A 17,243-nucleotide genomic window follows, 5' to 3' on the forward strand; every position below is an offset into this window, starting at 1 on the left:
TCACACCAAATGACATGGTGTCACGCCATATGATGAACTGAACCACTCCACCATGTGTCAGAGCAAAACAGGGTTTTTAATGACAATAAAATCATTAACAATGAATTTTGAAGTCACTGTATGAATGGTGTATGCGTGTAACAGCAAAATAGATGAAAGTTTAGTATTTATTTTTTAAACTTACATGGCATGGTAACATAAAAGAAAAAAGTATGAGAAATATGAATTGTACAGATACATTTTTTTCCCAATTATCACAGATTTAACAAAAAACATATAATATCTGAATTTAAATAATGTTTTTACAAGAACTTTTATGTAAAAATGCAATTTGGTCATAGGGTGTGACAGAAATGTCATATAGTGTGACTTGAAAAAAGCTGTCACACCATATGATGCAGCGTCACACTATATGACATTTTGACAGTTAAGCTCATTTAACTAGACAGTTAAATACAGCTAACTATTATTTAGCATGCAACTGACCACGTGGCAGCAGTGCTTTTAAGAATTCATGAAGAATATTTGTGGAAAATAGCTACTTTTTTAGGCAAATGATGTCACACCATAAGACACTAAAATTTGGCCAACGATTGATGATGTCCAATTCAAAGCTTTTTATATAAAAATCCAAAAAGCAGAACTCGCCCTTGACCATGCCAATTACTCCTGACATTCTATTGTTACTTCCTGATTAAGCAGGGTCCTCTTCCCAATAATAATGTCCAAATGAATGCCCGGTCAAAATATACTATATAGTGTCACGCTATATGACAACCATTTTATGGACAAAATATATTTGATTATAACTTAGTTGGACAGCATGCATAAACATCAAAACTTTCTGTGGTTGTAAAAAAACATCCAATTATTTTATATGCATGGTAAAACTTTAAAGTAATTATACTTTTTATGGATATACACTCTTTTTAGGAAGTTCGCACACATGGTGGACAGTCACACCATATGACATTTTTTATGTTTGGATGATTATTTTAAGTCAAAAGTGAAATAAAAATCCAATAAATTTAATATGACAGAACTTGAACCTACCAGACCTACAACATTTCCATATCAATTCTTAACAATTGCCATTTTTTATAAGTGTGTGACACATGGACAGTCTGAATTCTGCTATTTGTCATCTACCCACACACACACACACCACACACACACACACACACACACACACACAAAGGAAAGATTTGGCTCTTACTGCATATTCCTCGGGAGTGACCTTCAGCACATCAAAGACGACGGCGTCAAAGCTCTTCTTCAGCTCCGAGGATCCCTGGTCACTCAGGGACTCAGAGCTGCTGCTCTTCTGCACGAGGGAGCCAGACAGACACCAAGAGCAGGACGAGAGAGATGGAAGGAGGGATGGAAGGGGCGAGAGAGGGATGAAGAGAGCAGAGAGAAATAAAGAAAAAAAGAAAGTGTCAGACGACAGTGCAGCACAGACTTTATTCCATCTGACCGCATCGGAGAAGGCAATGACCGCAGGAGACTGAGGTCTGCTGTCTAAACTCTGTCTAAACTAGCTAACCTCTCTGTGCTGGAAATCACCCCGTTAACATTCACAATGCAATTTGAACATATTAAGACATAGCCACCGAGTGGATAATGGGGGATTGAGTTTTATTAGCCTTACTGCATACAGTAAAGGCAGCTCTTGGGCACGTCTAAGGGCCGAGCAAAACACAAACACCACCAAGACACATATTGAGTTAAGAATTTACCTCAGACGCCGTGACTGCAGAGGCGGAGACATTTGATTGGCCATTGGGGACATCCATCATTCCCAAACCATCCGTCTCTAGCGAAGGAGTCTCTTCATGATTCTAACAGGGATCAGCTTTGCCTGCCAGGCACTCTGCAAAGACACACACACAGAGTGAGTGTGTGAAGCCAGTATGACGCCTAAGACAGAGTGGAATTTCCAGGACAAACAATGGATTACAAATGCACACACACACACACACACACACACACACACACACACACACACACACACACACACACACACACACACACACACACACACACACACACACACACACACACGACTGGACAGAGGACAGATCAGAGACAAGACAGCACCATTCTTGTTTGTGATCCACCATCTTCAGATTAGTGTCACCGCCAGGGAAGCCAAGACACACGTTTCAGTGTATTCACTCATCAGTCACCACACACCCACACACCCACCCACACAGGTACAGCTGATTTGGCTACAGACCATAGACCAGAAGGAGCTCAGCAGTTTAAGCTTGTATTCTGGCAAGAAATGCATGTTTGTGTGTGTGTGTGTGTGTGTAATTTCATGGAGCATTTGCTTTCCCTAAATAAAGTCAGGTAAGGGTTACCTGGGGTCACAACCACAACCTGTAACTGTGTGTGGCTTGGCCTAGGTTGATGTAAAAGCAGAGTGAAATGAGATACGCCAGCTTGTTTGTGCGCTAATTATCAAGAATTATGATCTATACAGTATGCTACACAGAAAACAAACAAATTAAACACCTATCACTGAGCAAGTCAAAATATTTTGCTAGGTCCACTTTCAGATTTGTTGCAAATAACTACATTTGGCCTTGGAAAGGTCTGCGCTCCCTGAGAACGTCATGTCTAACCATCATCGACACATGGAAAATATAATGCTAAATGAAATAACTCGTGAACAAGCAATAACTTTCCAAGTTCCAATCAGATAAGTAGGCCTACTTGGGCTCATGACGTAACAGGGCGTTCTTTTGGGCTAGACCGTGTCATTTAAAAAAACGTTGGTCCAGCCAGGTCCGGTCTATGCGGTCACAGAAGACCAGTGCTAGGTAGCACGAATGCTCCGAAGCATCCGGCCCCTGAAATGAGACACGCCCATTGTGTGTCTCTGTCTCTCCCCATCTCACACACACGCGAAAAGGAGCATGTCTGAGTTTGAAAGTGTCTGTGTATGTCTGTGTTTTGGAAGTGAACTTCTGGGGACAGGTGTGTCTAAGCCCTTATGTCTCTGTGTCTGTGTGTGTGAGAGCGTGTGTGTATGTGAACGTGTGTCTGTGAACGTGTGTCTAATAGTAAACAGGTGTTCGTTCGACTCTGTGGGGCTTTAAGTGTCAGCCATTCTGTAATCCTAATTAAACCCTCTCACTCACGTACACACCTAATAAATCCAGAATTGTATCATTCGTCATATAGCATTTGAGCAGCATGCATACAAATAAGTCCCCTCTCAACACCAGGCCCAAGCTCACACACGCACGCGCACACACACACACACACACACACACACACACACACACACTTCCCTTTCTCACAGGTGAGAAGCAGCCACTGCTGTCCCCCAAGCGCCCACCTACCTGTGTGTCAGATGAGCATCGTGACGTAGCATGTGCTAGACTCTGCTCTCCTCCGAAATACTGCTCACGGTATCGCCACGCCAGACGTCTGTCAATACCTAAGAGAGAGAGAGAGAGAGAGAGGGAGAGAGGGAGGGAGAGAGAGAGAGGGAGAGAGAAAGCAGGAGAGAAAGAGAGAGAGAATCATGATTAGACGTTCAATATACAGAATTCGAACCCAGCTTCTCTCCCAGCTAACAAATAAGCACATCACAGAATTACACAACAGAATGGGCCTCATTCACCAACATCTTTCCATCTTTCTAAGAATTTTCTTAAAAGAATCCACTTAAGAGTTATCATAAGACCTCCTTAAGAACAAAGGTGTTCTTAAACCTCAGAATCAGTCGCAGTTTCATTCTTATCTGAATTTCTTTTTTTTTTCCCATTTTGACAGGGCGTGCCAATTGTTAATTAGCATCTAAATCCCCATAAAAGGGCATGATACTGCAGGGCCGTGTGCACACAAATTGAGACTGAGGCATACCATATATTATACACTAATTGAGCAAGTCAATTTTATTACCGTAGGCCTATAGGACACGTGCTGTGAAGTGAAAGCACTGCTGCAGGAATTAAACAGTAAATTCGTTATATAGTCGTTATATTTAGTAGTTAGTATAAAAAGTGAGTGTTATTGGTTGTGTTTATTTGTTTTAAAATACATTAATGCTTTGTAAAATAGTGTAATATATTTTATCATTATAAATAATTATAATAAATTATAATTATTATATGTATTATAATTCTATTACATTTTACACCTGCAGAAATGATGAAATGCAATAACCCTTTATTTTGCACTAACAAGTCAGTTCTCAAAAGAGTGCTCGAGTTTTCGTAGATTCTGTTCTTACCTAATAACAACACAACATTGGTGAATGCCAGAATCTTAATCGTAAAAACTGCTTAAGTGGGTTTTAAGAACATATTTCTTCGTAAGAACGGTTGGTGAATGAGTCCCAATGACCGCAAGACATCACAGAATTATGACAGAGAAATGGTTAAAAAGAAGTCAGATGACCAACCTAAATGAATCAAAGCTACCACATACTGCTTACTCCAACTCAGTGGTCATTTACACCAAGAGAAGCAATCATTGTGCATGTTTCAATGGCATCTCAGGCCCAACAAAAGACATTTGCCACGTTCTTCCTTTTTCAGAAGAAAACACACAGACACATCCATTCAGAAACGCTGCAAACGCTGACCAATGTCCACCACAAGGGGGAGTCAGACCTTTGCAAACATTCTTACCAGCTGTGGGCAGAGAGCTAAATGGACAATTGCAAAACTGTCTGTACTTTCATAATGATCCAGGACCTGTTTTCATATTAGGTATTAAGTGGTTAAGTTTTGCACCAGCATAGGAGTGACAGATCCACAATCAGCTGTTTGAAACCATGGGGAGAAAAATGTAACTAGAGAGGATTGATTACAGCTACTGCCAGTGTTACAAAGGAGCACTTGTATGTGAGGGAGCATTTGTGAGCATGTGGTGTGTACGTGTGTGTGTGTGGGGGGCTTGAGGAAGACCGACAGAATGGGAGACCGCATGAGTGTATGGGTACAAATGTGAAAAAGAATGGACTGAGATGATTGTGTGTGTGTGTGTGCACAGGCATGCATGTGTATTTGAGACAATAAAAATAATAACAAACGAGTTTTAATAAGTGTTTTTCTTTCATAAATGTGACTAAGCCAGAGGACCATAAAAAGACAGAGAGGAGAGAGAGAGAGAGAATATGAGTGTGTGACTTGAGAGTGAGGGGAGATGAGAGCCAGCACGTGTGTAAGAGGGGGAAAAGGTTTCTGATGTGACCCTGCACAGGACTCACGCAGTTTAAAGCCAGGGTCACATGAGAGTCACTTGGGAGAGGGCAGCGCGGCCTACAGGGCAACACTTGGCCTTCTGGGAATTCACAACCGCGACTGATTTAGGACTGAGGGAGGGAGAGGGAGAGAGAGAGAGAGAGAGAGAGAGAGAGAGAGAGAGAGAGAGAGAGAGAGAGAGAGAGAGAGAGAGAGAGAGACTACTGTAGCCATAAAAAGGCCTCAAATCCTTGTTGAAAACAACATGCTCTGCAGTATATCAAAAGAAGATGTTGACCCAACTGTCCCAGCCCCCCACTGGGTGATGACAGAGGAGAGGTTTGTGAGCAGAATAAGGACGGTGTCTGCTCACTCTCAATGTGGCTCACTTCTGCTCACTCTCAATGTGGCTCACTTCTGCTCACTCTCAATGTGGCTCACTGACACTCATTCAAAACTCAACAATTAAGCCTACAGACTACACAGTTGGTAGACTGACCAATTTCATTAGCACCAATTTCCATCTGCAGTTGGAGCTCTTCCAGAGGGTGAAAACAGTAGCAGGAGACTTGAGGAAGTGGCATACTCCTCCATGCACATAACGTGCGGTCACATATGTTGGGAGACACGCAACACACACCAGGCACCAGGCAAAAACTAGAGATGCACCGATATGGAATTTTAGGGCCGATAACGATAACCGATATTTATTGGTTTGTTGTGGCTGATACCGATACGATAACCGATAATATTACTCTTGAAAAAAAATTGTGAAAAATGATTTGGGGAAGCATAATTTTAATAAGCATAATTTTATTGCAGTAATTTTACCTACCACCAAATGATGGACAGAACTCATAATAGTCCTCAATAGTACAGCAGTCAACATAACAGTAGCCTAGCCCTACAGTATGTGTGGCTCCTTTAAGTGAACCTGACGTCAGTGAATTGCGAGTGAGTGGCTAGAGAGTATGAATCGTTTTCATTTAGGACTAAACACTCATAAACGGCTCAGCTGGGAATAAGCTACAGTATAGCGACCAAATCAGAGTTTGTGAGGGAAACTTTTAGGGTTTAGGGGTTTAGTTTCAGTTAGGAGGGTTTAGTTTCAACTGCGGGTAACTGAATAAAGCTGCAACTTCTCAGACTGTATCTTATGTCCGTCTACTCTGTTGCGCACAACCTGCTGCAGCAGAAATGAAAGGGGTTATAGCCCCGAAGGTTTTAATAACTTATTATGATGACCTGTCTGGAACTGAAGCAGGAATGGTTAGCATATTTCTAGGTAATAATACAAAACCCAAGCTAAAGTAATGCAAATATAATACTAAAAACACAACTTAAAAACTAGGGCCTACTTATGTACTCGTCCCACTAACGAGTTTGTTTTATTTGTTTCCCCGACCAGCGCGGTAAAGTGCAAACACATCAGCACAAGACGACTCTAGATAGGGCTGAGCTCCGCTCTGGTAAGGTTAAATGGCGGATCATTCACGAGAGGATTCTGAGATGCACAGATTCCCAAATGAACGCATATCCACAGATTTTGTTAGAGCGGTGAAATACATTCACACCGCTGACATTATATTGAGGAAAAAGTATAGCCAACCAAGCTCAAGTAGCTCATTGTAGTCAGACGGACCTTACGTAGGCTTAAATTAGGACTTTAAAAAATATCGGCGCAAATTATCGGCCAGAATTCTGTTATCGGACTGTTAATAATATTTTCATTTTTTCACTTATCGGCCGCCGATATATCGTGCATCCCTAGGAAAAACCAGGAACTCCGAGCCGAACCTGTCCTCACAGTGAGGCTTCTGATGCCGGTTATGTGTGGACGTTTGAGTGGATTACAGCGGGTCAAGTACTTTTCACCTTTGTGTTTCTGCGCAACCTCACACACACTGGAACAGCGGATGCAGCGACCAGCAAGCCACGCAGTGGGCCTGCCCCTCCCAGCGTGACAATGTAGGCCCTCCAGTTCAGCGCTTCACAATCGCTCGCAGTCTGGTTTCCATGGGATTGCCATGGTAATGAGAGCGTTTGAGCACTCTTCCAGAACAACTCAACAAAAAACAACAAAGAAACAGAATAAAATAAGTGGAAAAGAGATGAGAGAAATCCAGCCGTCCTGCTGGTAGAGACAGCAAATGGTGCTGGAGACAACGACTGCATATGAAGACGGAAGATTTTCAGCTGAAATGTGCGGTGTGACGATGGGCAATTCTGTGCCGGCGAACCGCTGGGCGATGTGACGCGAGCACTCTAACGGCGCAACTTGAGGGTGAATGAGGCACTTCTGGACCACTTCACCAGCTTATGGGGAAGAGAACAGAATCTATGTTTGAGTGTCAGGGAGAGCGGGATGGCAAGATACGAGGCCACACACACACACACACACAGCTATGGGGGAAGGTTTCCCAGTCGAGCTGCTCTCTGGTTTCCTGCCCTCCTGTCCACAGGGATCAGGCTGCATGTCTCTTCCCACAATCCTCGGAGGCGGTGAGTTTACCGAGAGCGCCAAGCACACAGGCCTAATGACAGGGGTGACCGCTCTGTTTGTCCTTCTCACAAACACCCCCCGTGAGAACGCTTCAGGCTGGGACAAGACGCCATGACTTCTCCATGTAACGGCCACATCTGACATAAGTGGACCTCTTTTCATTTTTAATAATGGCTTCTCTTTTTACCCTTTTTATTATCCATCTATGCATCAGTTCATCCTCTGTTGTTCAGGGGTCCTCTGGGTGATGTTTTCTTACTGTGCTCTCTATACAGAGATTGCATAATCTGCTATGTATGTTTCTGTGTGTGTGTGTGTGTGTTAATATTAGCAGTGGCAGTGTTTTCTTCCACTTATTCTACTCAGAGGAATGCTCTCCTTGTGGGGCCTGTGTGTGTGTGTGTGAGAGTGTGAGTGAAATGCTGCCTGGAGTGTGTTCTGTCCATACAAGTGAGAAAAACGTACAACATGTCAGTTGTTTGCCAGCTGAGCAACATTGACTAACTTCCATGTGTGTGTTCTACCTATGTGTGTGTGTTTGTTTGCTTTTAAATTAATTTATGTTTGTGTCTACGTTAGAGTGCAAATGTGTGAAGGTTTGTGTTCGTTTGAGAGAGAAGGTAAGCTGGAGTGAAAAGGAGAGTGAGAGGGAAAAGGAAGAGAGAGAGAGAGAATGTGTGAGAAAGAAAGAATGTAAATGAGAGAGAGCAGGAGAATGTGTGAGAGAAAGAGAATGTGAGAAAGAGAATGAGAGAGAAAGAGAATGTGTGAGAGAATGAGAGAGGGAGAGAGAAGAGAAAAAGAGAGATAGAGGGTGCTGGCAGGCAGGTGGTGATAAATGAAGACGAAGGCCATTGAGTGCAGGTGGGTGGACAGATGAAGGGATGGATGGATGGATGATGAAGGAGGAGGAAGATGAGGAAGAGGCGGAGGAAGTCTCCTGTTGGGACCTGTTGCAGAGGAAGTGAAACTAAAATAATGACTAAGCCTAAAGGGATGCAGGCCTCTCTCTCTCTCTCTCCTCTCCATCATGCATTTCTTTCAGCCTCTTCTCTTTATCTTTCTTTCTCTCTCTTTCTCTCCTACTCATGCTTTGGAGCTTTTTCCATGGTGTGTTCTTAAAAGATTGTGTGCAATCCACGAAACACAACTACTTTTCAAAATAAATATCAAGTCAGTGTGTAGACCATGTGTGTGCACATGTCGATATACTAAAATGACTGTGTGTGTGTGTGTGTGTGTGTGTGTGTGTGTCTTTCCTGGGTGTTACACAATGGACGGGCCAGGCAGTGTGTGAGCGATGTGTTTACAGACGGCTGTTGTACGCCTTGCTCTGCACACGGCCACATGTTCCTCTTTCTCCTGCACGGGGCCCCCTGTGCTCTTGTCATCCCTGCCGTTCACTCATCCTTCATCTCTCCCTTTCTCTTTCTCTGCCACCTCTCATCCCTCACTCCCTCTCTCTCTCTCTCTCTCTCTTGCTCGCTCTCTCTCCCTGGCGGCCAGCGCAGCAAGCTGTCTGTCCACTATGAGTGTCCCCCGGGGGACAAAGGCGGACAGCCGATGAGAGACAGACGCAGAAATGGAAAAAATGAGGTCACCCGCTTCTCCTCTCTTATGTGGGAGTGTGAGCGTTTGAGGGAGAGAGGAGTGAGGAGTGAGTGAGTGAGTGAGAGTGTGAGACAGAGAGAGAGACAGAGAGAGTTTTGTAAGAGTTTTGGATGAAAGGAGGAAGGGTGGAGGAGAGGGAGGAAAAAAAGAAAGAAAGAAAGAAATGGAGAGGGTTCTGTATGTGTCAGACAGACTCTGTAACTGACAACACAGCTCTATTTCAGGCACAGACAAGGTAGTGTGTGAGAATGAAGAGGGAGAGAAGACGAGATTGAAACATGGAGGGAGAGAGAGAGAGAGAGAGAGAGAGAGAGAAAGAGAAAGAGAGAGAGAGAGAGAGAGAGAGGGGGGACAGAGAGAGCAAGATAGAGAGATGAGGGGTGATAACACCTTCTCGAAGACTGTACAATCTGCACAGAAACAGAAGGCTGAGATAGCAGCCAAAGAGACAGAGACAGATAGAGAGAGGAAGGGAGGAGGAGAGACGGGGAGGAGAGAGAAGGGATGAGGAGGGAAGGAGGAGAGGAGGGGAAGTGCTATCCCTGTTTAAATGGTGCCAGACAGACACTGGGCAGCACAGCGGGCATCTCGTCCGGTCACAGATGGCCAGTAGATAGCCTCGCATGTGTAGTGATGGCACTGAATCCGCTTCTAGTAAAGGGCACGAGTCAATGCCAGAGCTGGGATTCTTCTATTCCTCTACTGCCACCACTGCCCAGGCCGATGCCCACGCCCACCCGTCTGGCACTGCCGTATCACCGTCAGGTGACCCGCTGCCTCCTTGAAGGACGGACAGTCATAATGGGAGTCACAGGCTTGTGTCGCGCCAGATGACAAACAGCGGCCGTCCGCGTGGCCTCTTGAACGAGGTGGGCCAATTACAGCTCCCGCTCCAGGCCAGACTCGATAAGGAGCCGAATCGCACGCCTCCGACGTCAACAAGCAGGGCATCATTAAAACGCCATTGCTGTTGTTCGTCACCACTGCTGGGAGACCGTGTGTCTGTGTGTGTAGGTGGGTCAAGCAAGGACATGCAAACAATCCTGCTCTGTTAACAGAGGGTAGTGATTGTGCACACACACACACACACACACACACACACACGCCAAGTGTATCATAATCTCAAGCACTGGTTTATTTAGAGACTTAACACTTGTCCTCATTACACAGCACTCCTGCTCACCACTGTGTACTAAAGCAGGTTTTCACATTACACACACACACACACACACACACACACATTCACTCTGTAGGTACACTAATGAATTATACCACCATAGGATCTATGTACTTGAACCTAGTGGCAGCACTAATCCTAGTTATACACAAAGGCGCTTCAGTGTGTGTGTGTGTTGAATGCATCCTGTGGTGCAGCAGCAGCTGTGATGCAGGTTAAGGCTTGGCAATAGCAGGTCTGCAAGTCGCCTCTGTACAGCGCAGACCAGAGCTTTGTGGGGGAAGTGTGAAGTGGGCCGCAGTGCAACAGGAACAGGGTCTCAGCAGCTCTCTGTGTGTGTGTGTGTGCTTCAGGTTAGTATCAGCGGCTGCTGTGATCGAAATGCTGGACAGAGCATTAAGAGAGGGGTGTGCGATCAGTGTGATGACCATCACAGGTCAATTAGGCTAATGGCTGTTGTTTTTTTGTTTGTTTTTTTAGGTGGGTGGTGTGTGGCCTTTAAAGAGAGTAATCCTACATGAATGGAAGTATATGGGTCACTGAAGCGTCAACTTTGCATCCGTGCACCACATTTGCAACTTTGTATGTGTACGCAAATACACCCATACACACACATACACACACACCTCAAAGCCCATGCTTAACATGCACAAGACATCTGCTCTGCCCAATATTATGCCACTAATCATTCACAGTAGTTTGAACATGTTAACACAAAACACACATATTGTATTCTCAAACACACCAGGGTGCCTGCATCAGCAGGCTGGACTGCAATGGTAAGCAGGTCGATAAATGCTCTATTCTCACACTCTCACACACACACAGCTCGATACATGTAGTCACACGGCAGGTTAAAGTGAATTGGATCCCATGGGGGGCCAATGTGCATTTGGCTGTGCGAAAGTAAGTGTGTGTGTGTGTGTGTGTGTGTGTGTGTGTGTGTGTGTGTGTGTGTGTGTGTGTGTGTGTGTGTGTGTGTGTGTGTGTGTGTGTAAATCTTGTGGAGGACATTGGGGGACTTAGGGACAAAGAATGTGTATGGACTTCCCCAGGAGGGGAATTCATCAGCATAATCATCTCTCCCTTGGCAGCGGAAGGCAGACACTCACACAGACAACAGACACACACACGGTCACTCCCTCATCCTCCCTTTTCTTCATTTCCATTGGTCTTTCCATTGGAAATGAAGAACAGGAGAGACCTGCCTCATCAACTGACCGGAGAGCAGAACACTGACCATAATTCCACTTGGCTGAGAGAAGAGACAGAAAAGCAGACCTCGGAGAGGGGCGGGGCTGACAGCTCAGTAGCTTTATCTTGTGACATGAAAGCAATGTCATGTCAGCCACAACAGTGCTTCGGAGGGAAACATCGATCTGTGAGGAGCTCTTTAATATGACACTGCGATCGCTGGCCTGTGGGGCTCGTCAAGCGCAGTTTAGTTGGACACACACACACACACAGAACACACCATTAAGACATGTCAGATCTGCTAGCACTCAATTTCACGTTATGCCCAAATACCACTTTTAACGTATTAAAAAGGATTAGGCGAGATTACGTAGTAATTAATGTGTGTGTGTGTGCAGCACTCATGGGTCAGATTGTGTAAACGGGCATGTCTGAGACTGTGGTTGGGTTTATGAATGGGGTTGGGTGCACGTGTTAGTGTGTGAAGGCATGAATGAGTAAAAGTGTCATCGCTTAATTGTGTTTGTATATCCAGAATGTGTGTGTGTGTGTGTGTGTGTGTGTGTGTGTGTGTGTGTGTGTGTGTGTGCGTGTGTGCGTGCTCAAGATTTGTCTGGCTGCATGTAGAGTGTGGAATTATGTCTGGATGTGTGTGTGTATGTGTGTGTGTGTGTGTGTGTGTGTGTAATGCTGCATATGGAGGTGCTCTCCAGGTTGCCAGAGTAACTCTGAGTGTACGTGTGTGCGTATGTGTGTGCGTGTGCGTGTTACCAGGAAGCGTGGACCCATGCTGCAATATATAAACAGGATCTGAGCGGGGCCTTGAGTCTGTCCAGACTGCTGTCATTGCTTTGGAGCTCATATAAAACCCCTCATATCAGAGCCCGCTAGCCTGAAACCCACTCTTCCTCCTCCTCATATCAGAGCCTGCTAGCCTGAAACTCACTCTTCCTCCTCCTCCTCCTCCTCTTCAGTTCCCAATACTGCAGATCACACCACTGAGACAAAACACAGTTCCCCGACTCACACGCTCACTCTGTCTCACTCTCCCTCACGCTTATTCGTTGTCTATGTGCACTGACCACACACACACACACACACACACACACACACACACACACAAATACACAAATACTTGGCTGCCGACTTCACGTTGCCTGGCGACAGTAGGCCATTTTGCTTTCAGAAGAAGCAAGATAATGGGGGGTGGGGGGGGGGGAGATGGAAGATAGGAGGCTTGGATGGAGTCTCATTCCGGCACGGTTAGTGCCAAGGACGACACAGGAAATGCAGCCTCCCCTCCGCAGGCTACTGGAGAGTCCGAGGGGTGGTGGTGGGGTGGGGGGGCGAGGGGAGTGTACACTTCTCCCCTGATGCTCATTTCCTTACTAACCCCCCCCCCTTCAGGTTCATGGCCGGGGCAGGGTGCTGGAGCTTTAGAGTAAGAGCCCCAGATTGAGGGCTTGGAACTGGGCTTGAGGAGAGCAGCATAGCATGAGGTGGACCCAGGTCAAATCGAGGTCAGCACACAACACCAGCAAAGTTAAGGGCTGGAGAGTTCAAGAGTCAAGGGTCACATCGTAACTCCAACACTTTGTGCATGAGAAACGTGCCATAGAAATCAACACTTACTCCTACATAGCACTGCTGGGGAGAGAGGTAGGACATTAGCACTGGGTAATGGGGCTAAATATGGCCTTTCAGGTGTCATTTAAGTGCTCCGGGACAGCAGCTGAGGAGCGGCTGTTGCCTATGAGGGGCACTCTGCAGGGGCGGGGTGGAGGGGCTTCTCAGTGGAGCCTCCGTATCGGAAGGTGAGGGGAGGAGAGGTCCTCAGCCGCCTGTTCAGATGGAGAACTGATGACCAGAGAGCGACAGACAGAAGTGTATGTGAGTGTGAGAGAGAGAGAGTGTGTGTGAGAAAGGAAAGAGAGAGAGAGAGAGAGAGAGAGAGAGAGATTGGGAGATGAGGCGAGAGGGCGCGAGAGCGAGAGCTGGCTATAAAAAGCCAAGGTCACAGCACACCAGGCTGCCAGGGACTGATTAGGAGCAGAGGAATTTGACAAATGGAGCAGAGAGCACACGGAAGAGCAGAGAGCACGCTGCAGGTGGTGTGTGTGTGTGTGTGTGTGTGCTGCTGTCCTTTAGTGAGAAGACAAACACATACACCAGTGTACAAGGCACACATCTTAGTATACTTTTACATGCGCTTTAGCCGATGTGCACACACACACACAGGTTTTTGAGTGTCCATCCATATGTGTGTGCCTCAGTGTGTGTGTGTACACGTTAACCTCGCGCCCCTCCCCTCCGCTCCTCTAGCGAGTGTCTGAGCTCCACCTGTGCGGATTGCTGATGAACCTGGCAGCACACACCTGCCACCACCATGCCACAACCACCTGCTAATGACAGAGGGAGAGAGGGAGGGAAGGGGAGAGAGAGAGAGAGAAAGAGGGAGGGGAAAATAAAGAAAGAGAGAGAGTGAGGGAGGGAGAGAGCAAGAGAGGGGAAAATAAAAGAGAGAGAGAGAGAAAGAGGGAGGGGAAAATAAAGAAAGAGAGAGAGAGTGTGTGTGAGTGAGTGAGAGAGAGAGAGAGAGAAAGGTATCAGCGGGGCGGTCCGAAGCAGGAGACAGGGACAGCAGCTGGGCTGAACAGCACGGTCCTCGGCCGCCATGCCACACTACACACTACGCTTCACTATATTAGAACCCTTGGGAGAATGGACCTGCTTGCTTGGGAAAAATGGCTTTAAGATGGACTCTGTGCAATTACTGAGGGAAAACAAACCGACTTGAGCGACTGAAGGCTTTAAAGAGATGGAGGACGCTGGAGCGGGGAGGAGAGGAGAGGAGAGGAGAGGAGAGGAGGGAGGAGAGAGGGAGGAGAGAGGGAGGAGAAATAGATGGTGGGGCAGAGAGACGGGGACAGAGGAGGTTAAAGAGAAAAGGAAAACACTTCAGAAAGTGTCAGACAGGAGGAGAGTGAGAATGAAAAAAGCATGTGAAAGGAGACTCGTTAAAGAGAGAGAGAGAGAGAGAGAGAGAGAGAGAGAGAGAGAGAGAGAGAGGCAGGCTGGCAGGTCAGTTGGCAGTTGGCATGGCTGGCAGGAGTGATGGCGCTGCACACTGCGGGCAGCAGGCTGCTGGGCCACGCGGACAGCTCAGCACTGATTTAGGGGCCTCTGGGGAGTCGCCTGCCTGCCTGCTGCCTGGCCTCAGCCCAGAGCTCCAGTCTCCATCACCAGCGCCTTCCCCTCCCCCCCTCCCCAGCCCCATGCATCTCACTCCTTTTCTTTCCCCCATTTGGCTCACCCCAGACTATCCCCACTGCCTTCTCCCCTCTCCTCACCATCGTCTTTCTTAACCTCACCCCACACTACCCCCATGGTCCCCTCTCCTCAATGGCCTCGTCCTCCTCCTCTCCTCTTTCGCCTCCTCCTCTATTCTCCTAAATCGTCTCCTTCTCTTCTCTCCTCAATCGCCTCCTTCTCTCCTCTCCACAATGGTCTCCCTTCCTCAATCGCCACCTACTCTCCTTTCCTCAATCACCTCCTTCTCTCTTCTCCTCTCCACAATTGTCTCCTTCTCTCCTCTCCTTTTCTCAATGGTGTCCTCCTCCTCTGCCCTCCTCAATCTCCTTCTCATCTGTCCACTCCATCTCCACCACTATACTCTCCTCAAGCATCTCCTCCTCCACTCCCACTCCTAAATCATCTGCATACCCCCCACCCTCTTCTGCTTCATCTCCTTCAGTCTCCTTCCACTAAACAAATGTTCTTGTTTTTCTTTCTAGGCTGGGACTGTTTACGCAGACGATGAGTGCCATGCCCCCCACTCCCATAGACCCATTCCCATAAAGTCAAGACAGCCAGCCATGAGGAAACGCGACAGGAAAGAGGGGGGGGGGGGGGGGTGGATGGGTCAACAACACATCACTGAGGTGATGACTGCTGTGGTGGTCACTTAACAGCAATAAGGAAGAGGATTTCGGTCATAATAACCAGAACAGCGGCTGTACACACACACGCACATACACTTTCTCTCCGCTTTGGCTCACTGAAAGGAAACAGGCGAGATGGTTATCGCTTCCGCTACAGTGCTTTTTTTTCTAGCGTCGCTACGTACTCGAACGTGAACAGCCCAGTAGACAGATCTATGGCAAGATCTAGGAGTTCATACAGACTCCACAGATAACAGCATCGTGATTACAAATCATACTTCAAAACGTCAACACAGACACGCATGCATACACAGAGTTGTTTTGAAGCTTCACAGAATCAACCAAAATGGGGCAGAAGTGAATGGTTTTCCGTCTTACGTTGGATGGAGCTTTGTTCTTCAATCTGTGTCAAGACTCCTTTACATATACTGTATATCCTGACCTACACAAAGACCGGAGGAAACCACATGACCCAGGTTGCATGACTCTGGACAAACAACAACAAAAAAGGAAGTATCGATCAGACACAAGACACAGTGGCTATGACCACACCTCATCTCACTCATATGCTTGATTCAGTCAGCCAAGGGCTGCCCTCAAGTGGACTGATATTTGAATGGGCTATAACTCTGTAGAGAACTATCCGGAAACCAACGCCTCATGAGGGGGGCCATTGATTGAAGATTGCCTTTTTGACTGAAAAAAAGCAGAGTGAAAACTGACTTGTGCTCTCAGCAAGCTGTGTGGGTGGGTTTTTGGAACAGAAAGCTAGCCTCTGCTGGAGGATTTAAAGCGTAACTCCGGAGTAAAAACAACCTAGGGTTTATTTACGGTAGTTAACAACAAACTTTGAGAGCTCAATTATGTTAATTAGTGTTAGTTTTGAGCAAGACCATTTGTTGCATTATGCCTGAATGGGCTTATAGTGAAGGCTAAAGGGGAGCTAGCACGTCAAAAAACAAATGCTATTTTATACCACTGCTCAAAATATAATCACACTTCTGTGGTAGTGTGGTGAGGGTCCCTACAAACAAACCGAAGTATTGTAAACTTTGAAAGTGTACAGAGAGGTTATAACAAGACCTGTATCTAGAAGGAAGATAAGGAAGCAAAATGCCTGGCTTCGTGTTCTGGTAGCATCAAATCAGTGGGCATGTTCGATCTGGCAGCGCTGCGCAGATAAGGCATGTTTGTATTGTAAGATTTGGGAGGTCTTGTTATAACCTCTCCGGAGTTACCATGCAACCCCAGGATAGGGCATTCTTTTAAAATGAGATGACATGAGGCAATGGAGAGGTTAAAGGTCATCTTATGCAATAGCAACAGATGGGTCATCGGCATTTTGGGAGGATCACTGCCACACACACACAGTTGTGGGGCAGTCACCCTGTAACCTTCCAAAAAGCCATTGATTAGAAGCCAGATTGGTGATCAGTGTTATTGACTGGAGTGAAACTGGTCAATCTGTTAACCCTTCTGGTCATTGTAAGTGCCCACACACACACATATTATATATTGTTGTTTTTTTTCAGCAGAGTCTAGGCTATCCAGATCTGCCATAATTTCATGTATTAGTACTAGCATTGATTTTATTTTTATTTTTAAAGATTATA

The 17,243-nt window shown here is 46.2% G+C and overlaps 1 protein-coding gene across 6 annotated transcripts in view; it reads right to left on the minus strand.

Annotated features, from left to right (window-relative positions):
- Window positions 1-17,243, minus strand: part of ralgps2 (Ral GEF with PH domain and SH3 binding motif 2) — a 117,754-nt gene that overhangs the window by 83,619 nt on the left and 16,892 nt on the right. For 2 of the 6 annotated variants that reach the window (XM_048253471.1, XM_048253472.1), the window contains exons 2-4: window positions 3,354-3,451; window positions 1,740-1,873; window positions 1,217-1,324 (exon numbers count right to left, since the gene is read on the minus strand). In XM_048253471.1, the coding sequence (XP_048109428.1) occupies window positions 1,217-1,324; window positions 1,740-1,799 (168 nt within the window). In that variant the 5' untranslated portion in view covers window positions 1,800-1,873; window positions 3,354-3,451. Of the gene's footprint in view, window positions 1-1,216; window positions 1,325-1,739; window positions 1,874-3,353; window positions 3,452-5,703; window positions 5,894-7,079; window positions 8,341-16,008; window positions 16,473-17,243 lie in introns of those variants that run through there. The other 4 variants (XM_048253475.1, XM_048253473.1, XM_048253474.1 and 1 more) reach the window with 4 other exon arrangements.

Source organism: Alosa alosa, chromosome 9, assembly GCF_017589495.1.
Source record: "Alosa alosa isolate M-15738 ecotype Scorff River chromosome 9, AALO_Geno_1.1, whole genome shotgun sequence".
Lineage (NCBI taxonomy): Eukaryota > Metazoa > Chordata > Actinopteri > Clupeiformes > Clupeidae > Alosa > Alosa alosa.